At 34.2% G+C, this 10,050-nt stretch overlaps 1 protein-coding gene across 1 annotated transcript; it reads left to right on the top strand.

Moving 5' to 3' along the window:
- Window positions 1-7,354: 7,354 nt before the first annotated feature.
- Window positions 7,355-9,494, top strand: TRIADDRAFT_18188 (uncharacterized protein; the record flags this gene model as incomplete). Its single annotated transcript, XM_002108455.1, has 3 exons — window positions 7,355-7,753; window positions 8,954-9,019; window positions 9,195-9,494. 3 exons carry the CDS (start codon window positions 7,355-7,357, stop codon window positions 9,492-9,494), a joined length of 765 nt encoding a protein of 254 aa, XP_002108491.1.
- Between the last annotated feature and the right edge of the window lie 556 nt (window positions 9,495-10,050).

Below are 10,050 nucleotides of genomic sequence, written 5' to 3'. Positions count from 1 at the left end.
TTCATTATTCAAAATTGCTAAACGTTATGAATTATCATTTTACTTGATAACTCAACCATTATTTGCTAGGAATTACAGAATTTAAAACTACCTGCTCAATCAAGAATAAAACAAAATAAAGGTATATAGAATAACCGTTTTGCTTTTCTCAGTCGATTAATGTTGGTTTGGCTTGACAATTGTGATATCTCTAATCATACCTTATTAGGAACAGATCATGATATTTTTATTGCAATATCGATTTTGTAAATTAATAGTGGACGTAAGGCAATAACTATTAATAACTATTTGAGGATTAAGAATTCATTATCGTCATATGATATTTATAATCTCTTTGCAATTTATGAAGTTATCTCATTTCTTAAAAACTTCACCTTGATAATAAGTATCTAGTATCTATTTTAAACTATAACGAACTAGATGTGCAGCCTACTTATGGTACACTTTACTTTATAATAATAATCAAGATACAATTTAGAATAATATGCTGTACCAATGTTATTAGAGAATATTTATATACAGTCTTTAATCATTCTATCTTAAGAAATTTTCAATCAACAGGATATTTTGTTTTTGAGCCGCGATAGTAGATTGATAAATGAATTTATTTGTTACACTACCGTGAAGAATATTATTAAATATTATTTTACGTTAATCTGTTAGACCGATTAATTAAAGTAATTTGAGTAGTTGAAGGTTATAATTTGATTACAAGTTCATGCTCTATCCTTATGATACGAGTCGACGTTCATTTTCTGGACAATGGGCTGTTTTAGATGGTAGTTACTTGCAATACCAACGTAGTCACTATTTAGTATTTTTTCTGGCTAATGAAATAATGATAGGCGCTATCTTCTTACTAGTAAATGCAAATGATTTTTAATTACTGATTGCTTCTTATCTGTATATATTTAAAGCTCTAGATCGCAACTCTCAACGGCCGCAATCGAATCGTATTCATAATATAAATTCATTTGGAGATATTGAATCATTATTACGGAAGTAAGTGATTACCTAGAATGGAATACTTATATTGAAAATATGGATTCGAATAAACTATAATCGAACCTTAACTCTTTCATTCCTTTCTGTAATGTAGTGTTCCGCCACCACCAGTATTATCAGTGCAAGAAATTCCAACTCAAATAGAACATAGTACAATTCCTCCAACTGCTTATAGTCGTAGCTTGAGCGCCTATGGAGCGCATTGCTTACGAGGAAAGAGTGCACCTGCATTGCGGCGAGGTGAAGATACCCGACATGAAATGATCGATGGAGGTAAGTTGTTATGAACACTTGCTCAGCTTTATTCGGTGTTGCCATACTAGCATTATATGAATGATGAGCGTAGTACAGAGGGATAGCTCTTCTAATTTGAATTTTTGGTATTAGACTAATTTTTAGTTCTTTTTAATATTGATCTAGATTTACTAGACATCAAAAACGGAAGCAATAATCGCTCTACCCGCAATGAATTTGGTAATCGTGCCGCTACAGCTGGACGAAATGGGAAAATGACAGTCGATCTCCAGCTACAGAAAGATCCAATGGTCAAGGTAATAAAAATACGATTAACTCTGCATTATAAAATAGAGCATATCGTTCTAATGAACTACACAGTAGATCGAGGGTATAATTATTTTCAAACACTGTCAAGGATTTGCTACACCAAACACATTAACCTCTATTTTATAACTTTAGGTCACTAACTAATCGACTTTTCTTATTTCTTTTTTAGAATGTAACTCTCAATTCTCGTGATTCCGGCCAAAAATATAATTATAGACCATCTCATAGACCAGCCTCCTATCGAAATATTTCTAATGACTCAACCGGAGTATCTGTGCGTGAAGTGAATATTAGAAAGACGAATGGGGATACTGGAGATCAGACAAAAATAAGAACAGACAAGTCATCCTATTCTCATCGAACACATCGTCAATTCAGGTAAATTTTCATTATTTTTAAATATCGCATTAGTTAACTTATAGGCAAGGATTCTTAGGTTGTATCTATCAGGCTTTAAGATATTTCTTCCTATCATCTTGCTTTTAGTAACGGAAATGGTCAAGTGCTAACACCGAATGATACACTGGGAAAGCTAGAAGTCAATAATTTAACATGTGATGATTCTATTGCTTCACAATTACTTCGTCATCATGAAGGTCGACCAAAATTATCGACCACTTCCAAATTTACCGTGACTACAGTAAAAGATTTACGTAGAGCATTAAGTATCCATAAATAAAATTTGTTGCATTGCTACGTGTATTATAGCAATAGTATAGAATTTTTTTGTAAGCTAAGACGATATTTGGCTATAATGAGTTGATAGGACAGGCTTACGATCATTTTAGACTAAATGCATTGGATGTTAAATCTGACCTAATTTTTTAACATACCGTTATAAGCAGACACACCTTACGATTAATCATTCAGCAAATAGTACGAATGATAGAAAACTTAATATTTAACATTTAGGGGATTTTGTTATTTCCTTGATGTACTTATAGATAATGTATCCTGTAAATGAATCAGAAATTACTTAAATCATTCCGTATATTATTTCTTCGAACTCTGTTTACTTAATTTATTGTCGACACTAAACTGTATGTTGCTTCTAGAACTGGCAGTTTGAATAATGCTTGAAATTATAATTTTATTTATGTGTAATAGGCGCAAAACCGATGGTTAATTAGTTTACTAAACTCACTGGCTCTAATGTTAGTAATATTTATTAGTTATGCGATGCAATTGTTATTTGTAAATTTCTTTTCTCGTATAGATAAAACAAAAAAGGTAAAGATTTTTTATTTAATTAATTGATCCGGACAGATGCAAATCAGCCGATTCTACTATTGTAATAGAGCGATTTATATTAGACTGATTTCTTTGATAAATAATCATCATCAGGCAATAGCCACAAAATGTCCTCAAATGATGTCAGTAGTGTTTATTTTCTTTCTTGTTATGGTTAATCGAATCACTTAATGAGGTAGGCGTGTGGGCTTTATCATTAATGGATGCGCGATATACCATATTGATTTTATTTTTTATTTAAAAACTGCTTTATCATTTATCTTGTCAACAGCCCTATTTAATGAATATTGAATTACGTATTTAGTCATGGCTGCTATTTATCGTGCTAGATCTTGTATGGCGTAATTCTTATTCATTCATTTCTACATCAGCTAAAGCATAGGACAAATAAATTAATGTGTATGACATTGGGGTGTTTTCGAACATCTGCTATTTCACTTTTAAACTCAAACAACATATGCTGAGGTTGACATAACTGCAGTAATAGGTAGAATTATTCTTATACCGGTTGCTGGTCCTGTTATATATATATATACACCTACAGTGACATTATAATCCATTTCTACTACTGTATATACCGAATTTTCTGTACTCATTAATAAGGCAGTATCATTCATTACGAGCGTAATCAGCCAATACCACTTTATTCAAACACTGTATACTTATATTTTCTATATAACAAATAAGGTATGCATTATATCATGTTATTGCCATTTCCACATGACCTTCTTGATTGTGATTAAACTTTGATATGGGCGGTTAAATCAGATTAGGTACTAACATATCACTTATATACTGTATGCATATACTTGTCTAGACGTATAACAACGAATAATATTAAGCATAGGACGCTTCTAATTTGTGTACTTGATATTTCCAGATGGACCATGGAGGAATTTAATGTTGATATTAAGGTTAAAATTAGGTATAAACAAGACATAATTCGCTGTATGTATTGCATATATATATACATACATGCGTGTATAGACTAGACGTATGGTTAGAATTATCTCCAATAGCATTCAATCTAAGTTTGTGTAGTATTATTGATTTGTATATTGATATTCCTGACTACCTTATGGAGCAGGATGGAATTAAACACTTAATGTTTACTAGTTAGATTCAATTCATTATGAAAGGGTACAATTTGCGATACAAAAGTAATCATTGACGTAGATATATGGCTATTTCTGTATCACTAATAATTTAGCTGATGCTTGTACGGTAGATCACCTAATGAGTGAGAATGGAATTAAAATGAGGTGTATGAGACTTCGGTACACGCGCTGGTATCGACGTGTGATCACAATTACCTCTCGAATAGGATTAACAATACTAACTGCCTAATATGTTATCGACTTACGAGGATGTTTGATATCTGTAGAATGCTTTATTGGTGGGAATGGGATCCAAACATTGATAGTGAGATAAAATCACCATCGGTATGAGCGGGTATAATTTATGTTCTTCTCGTATGTCAACTCATAGATACGCGTAGACGTATGATCACAACTGTATTTTTGATGTTATTTAAAATTGAATTGTATGATGTCGTATTGATTCGCATACCGGATATTTTCAGAAAGCTTATGGATCAGGGTAACATTTATTGTTTATAGTAAGATAAACGTAGGTGTATGCAAATATAACTTACTATATAGAGTATATATATATGTACATCTATCTACTAGGTTCGATGTAGAATATAAACGATTCTATTTGTATCTTTGATATTTCTGGTTTAACTTGTAGGTCAAGATAGAATTTCGGATATTGTAATATAAAATTAAGCATATATTAGCATGATTTGCTACAACTATTATTTATTTAAATATAATCAATATTGGTGAAGTAGACGTATGTTCGCTCTGTATCGCCAAGAATATCGAATGAATGAATTAAAGTACGAGTCTACGCGTACAGTAGGCTACTACTGTACTGAGTATGGCTAACATTTCTAAATTACTTTACAAACCATAATGGTATTTCATGTTCTAAATCGATGCAAATGAAGTACGTAGAATCTTTAGACGTACTGTTAATACATGTAGCATAAATAATGGTATTCAACTCAATGTATACGGTATGCTATTAATTTATATATATAATTAACATTACCGTGCGTAAATTACATTATGGGCCTGTAAAATACTGCTACTCATTTACAAAATTCATTGAACTATTATGAAGTCTTTTTTATTGACTTGATGGGATTGTCACGAAGGTCATAGAAAGATATCCAATCGATGATTAAGTTGGATGTTACGTATGTTGCTGTATACTAGAGTCGATCGATTTAGAATACAAGGGAATGATCGTCTAGTCCTATATTTTCATAAGGGACCGAGTTGAATGAATAAACATTTTCCCTCAGCATAACCGGCAACACTAAGATAATTTTTTTTAACTCATGACCGCTTCTTGTTTAATAACAGATTACAATGATGTTCACTGCTGACATTATGATGATTCTACAACTAAAATGGACTATTGTATCAAGCAATATTTTGCTCCATATGGCCAAGAATTATATGACCTACGGGGTTCGAAAGTCTCCAATAAACCATGCTAATGGATATTATGAATACTCTTTCCAGCTTCAGTGCTTATAGTCTAGTGTCAATTAGTTGTTTAAACGCTATTGTAATCGTTGAATAATCCAATCAATGATGATGTCGGATCAAAGGGTAAGGTATCGATGTTGAAATGGGCAATTGATGAATTTCCCATTTAAAAGCTAGTCGTACAATAGCATGGCAAGATTAGCGTGTGAAAGTTCTTTGTAGTGAGAATTGGTCGTAAAGTTACCCCTGTCACTCAATCAATCATCCTCCTCGCTTGGAGTTGGTGTTGGGCTGGACAGCGCATTTCTTGTTGCCTTCAGTCTTTGTTATGACCCTGAACCTTTCCCGATTCTACATTCCGTGGTAGCGAATGCGTGGATGTTTGTTTATTCTGCGTTCATATTGTAATCAACCTCGTCTATTGCAATGATCCATTTGACTTGTATTATCGTATGATATTTTCAGAATAATCAATGCATACTAGAAAGAGTGGATAGCCTATGATTGCGTCTAGTTGAGTCCTTTCTGTCTAGCAAGAAAGATTTGTTGTTGTTTTAATCCATCAACAGCTTGATAGCGAGTTCATGGACCGCTTGCTGCGATGGATATCTAGTTTACATAGAGATATATCGCTTGGATTGAGTGCAACGATGCAATAGCTTGCCGCATGCTAGCACTACAGTACAGTATCCATCAAGGATTACTCAAAGTAAGACATAATATGCCTAGAAATGTCGAATTTAGACCATGTTGAGCGTCTAGTTGATGAAATGAAGAAGAAATTTCATTTGTGAACTTGTCTCAAATGGATGCAATTGTAAGGGTTAAGTACGCAAACGAGTCTCCGATCGTTTATGTTGGCTATATATCTGGTAGAGTATGCGTTAGCCAGCTGTCAAAAAAGCGCTATAACTTATGTCGCATTCAGTCCATTATGTACAATACTCAGTATAGCAGTTGTCGACGAATCTCAATCATGGATGACCACCGGCTACGAGTAGGCCATGCCTGCCTGACTCGACACATTCTTTCCCCACCCATGGCACCACCCCCGAAATAGCCTACAGTGCACAGTACACAGTACTGTAAACAGGACAATAGGACAACCATCACAGTGTAATAACGCGAACGAGTCGCTAAGCCTATACAAACTGCACTACTCAGTCGATACCCATTGTCTGTTGTTAGCCTCCCGTCCACCCCTGGCACCACCCACCAAATCACCTCCTATTGTATTGTTTTGTCGATCGATCGCGTTACTCACGTGATGCAGGCGATGGCCTGATTGCAAGATGTCCATAAATAAGTCCAATCGAGGCAAAACTCGATTGCTCTTTATCCGCTATACTCAAGCCTATTTCACGCTCCATGACATTGGACCCTTGACTATGGCAACGTTTATTTTTAGGTTGGTTTGTTTACTCTACTGTTTTTGATCATCGCTATCTACTCCTTGAGTCGTTATCAACTTATTATCTAACAAAAAAAGAATACAACGTGCTCGCGCTTGCTTTATCCTCCATAGAATTTCTATTCACTTCTTGATCGAAATCCAATTCATCATTTACATTTTATACCTTGATCATTGGTTTTTATTGCTTTATCCTTGTCGATTGGACGTTGTAGACTTGGATCGAGAGAATCTACACCATTCTTTAAGTGCAAAAATACTCTACTATTACTTTGACCAATTTATAGAGTTGGGAGAGGAAGATCATTACCGTACTACATTAAGTTTAAATTTATTGCTATCATTGCGCCAACCAGTAGATTGGATCATCGAGGCCATCCTTGAGCTCCATCTTTTAGTCGATCAAGTACATATACCCGTAGAATTCTAGTCCATCTCTGAACTCTGCATTATCTTGCTGCAAGAACAAACTAGAAATCAGGAGTTGGTTACTCGTACAGAGACAAGCAGGATCAATTGAAAAGGATTAACTCGTCAATGCGCTACTCAACAATCGACCATGAATCTTTCTCTAGCGGGTTGTGGTTTTTTAGGTCTTTATCATCTTGGCGTGGTATCATGTTTAAAGGAACATGCACCACAATTTGTGAACAGCCTCCGTTCTGTTAGTGGTGCTAGTGCTGGCGCTTTATCAGGCCTTGTTTTACTTGTGGATTGTCCTCTAGGATTAATTACCAATGAGATGATGAAAGTGGTGAAAAGTATTCGTTCATCATCCTTAGGACCCTATAATCCCAAGTTTAACATTACCAAGACATTATCCGCATTGTTAGCCAGTTTCGCTCCTGACAACGTTCATGAAATTGTTTCTGGCCGTTTATTTATATCCTTGACACGTTTGTCTGATATGCAAAATGTCATGATATCGGAATTTCATAGTAAAAATGATCTCATAGAGGTAAGCCAACGGTAAAAAGATTCTTGCACTTACAGCAACTCAACCGCATCGATTGCCTGTCATGCTAAATAAAAAAAATTCCCATGCATTGATGGTTAATCTCGTAGCATTATCCTGTAACAAAATGAGTTAAATTCTCCATTCCATTATAGAGATATTCAGTAATCGCTGTTTGCAATAAAATAGTCATGATTATACTTTGAGCCTAAACTTTTAAAATATTGAAATTTTCTGCTAGTATATACGACGAGTTTTTTTGTTACTAGTGCGCCATCAGGCGTTTATTTTGATTCTTTGTTTACGTATCCGTTACGAATCATCGCCGTTGATTTAGTTGGAATATAGGAAACAGTATAGGCAAGATCTCTTGTATTAAACAGTCATCGATCGCTATCATAGCCTGCTTATACACTACATAAACTCTGAAATGGAGATGATTCAGAAGCAAGATGAAGCAATAATCAATAATCTTCATCGAGAGATGATTTAAACTCACGTTATGACCGTTTTCTCCATATTCTAAATCGATTAAATCCACCGAGTGACCTTACTCATTTCTCACTAGATCGATAGAAATGCTTATAGTGTTTTGGGTTGATTCAAACGCTGTATAGGTTACAGACATACTAGGCGGGTATGTCTCTTCCTGTCGACGGTAAAATGCCACCCAGAAAATTTTTTATTTTACTCCTATAATTAATTAATAAGTTACTAGAAACGACATTAAAAATTTTCTAGAAGTTTCAAAGTTGACAGTGTTGACCTCATTCTAATGGCACCGACAGCTATCGGATTAACCCTATTATTTAGACTAATGTGTCATATTATAATCTCGCGTATTATGCGACCCTTTTCATTTCTACTGTGACAATTTTTAAATTGAAATAATACATATGTTGCATCATTGAATTCCTTATTCCTTACAAACTTTTTAAAATGCGATACCATCTATTCAATATTTTATAACAGTTTCTTCCTGAAGAAGGAAAATAAGTAGGATAAATGAATAATTTATGTAGCTAAAAAACAATGAATATTTTTTTAATCAAACCCGATGGATACGCATTTTTTGATAGTCATTCCTCAACATGAAATGCATATAGTTGCTCTTTGTTACATGTAATCTATAACATACCTACCTATTCTACAGTACTTTGGAAAATGAAAGATTTCTAATAGATTCTGTTACATCATTTCTAGGCGTTATGCACCAGTAGCTTTGTTCCAATTTGGTCTGGAATGACACCGATCATTTATCGCGGAGAGGTAAAAGACAGCATACGCGTAAAACGCAGTTAAAAGAATATCTACTGTATATTAATAAGTTTTATTAATAATACGCACATGCATATTGATTTAAGCTATTTTTCTCAATCTTCCCTCAGTACCCATTGATATAGTAGTCTTGTCTAGATTAATGATGGATCATTCTTCTTTACAGCATTACATTGATGGTGGTTTCAGTGATAATCAACCACAACCATTTGGTCAAAACACCATTTTAGTATCACCCTTTTATGGAGAATCTGATATTTGTCCCAACGATAACTCGATGAGTTTTCATCAATTTTGTTGTAATAACACCAACATCCAAGTTTCTCTATCAAATATATATCGTCTATCTCGTGCTTTATTTCCTCCTGAACCACGTGTTCTCAGATCCATGTGTCAACAGGGATATCTTGATGCACTACGATTTTTACAAAATAAGATGGCTGGCTATTGTAAGTATCAACATTGAATAGCTAGCTTAAGTGATGTGATATACAGTTTTAAGATTGATTTCATTACACATTGTATATATATAAGCGAATAACTGTTGGAATTAACATAATACTTAATCCATTGCACACAGCGCTACACAACAGCATAACGAGCGTGGCCGAGGTTGATCATGAACAGGATATTGATGAAAACTGGGAAATGAACGAAATAAATATACCCAATTTAGAGAAAGAAGATAAAGGTAGTGGAAACAGTCAGGATCTAAATGAAGATGAATTTTCCACTTGTTCCGATGTAAGTTCTAATTATGAAGAAGCTGTAGCCCAGAGTAACGTAATATTTCAACTATACGAGACTGGCGGGATACATTTACCTTTCGGAATGAAAGAAGGTAATGAACTACTACTACGTCGATTTACAGTTATAATGTATTAATAGTTTAAATGGTTTTAATCATTTGTCTATTTAGCTCTTCATATGGCATGCACCGAACCATCTTCTACCCCGACGTTACATTATTTGTCTTCTATAATATTAACTCCGTATTCAATTGCTTATGACGCTTTGGTGTC

The sequence above is a fragment of the Trichoplax adhaerens genome, genomic scaffold, assembly GCF_000150275.1.
Source record: "Trichoplax adhaerens TRIADscaffold_1 genomic scaffold, whole genome shotgun sequence".
Lineage (NCBI taxonomy): Eukaryota > Metazoa > Placozoa > Uniplacotomia > Trichoplacea > Trichoplacidae > Trichoplax > Trichoplax adhaerens.
The sequence above is the reverse complement of the archived record's forward strand: the minus strand, read 5'-3'. Positions and strand labels throughout refer to the sequence as shown.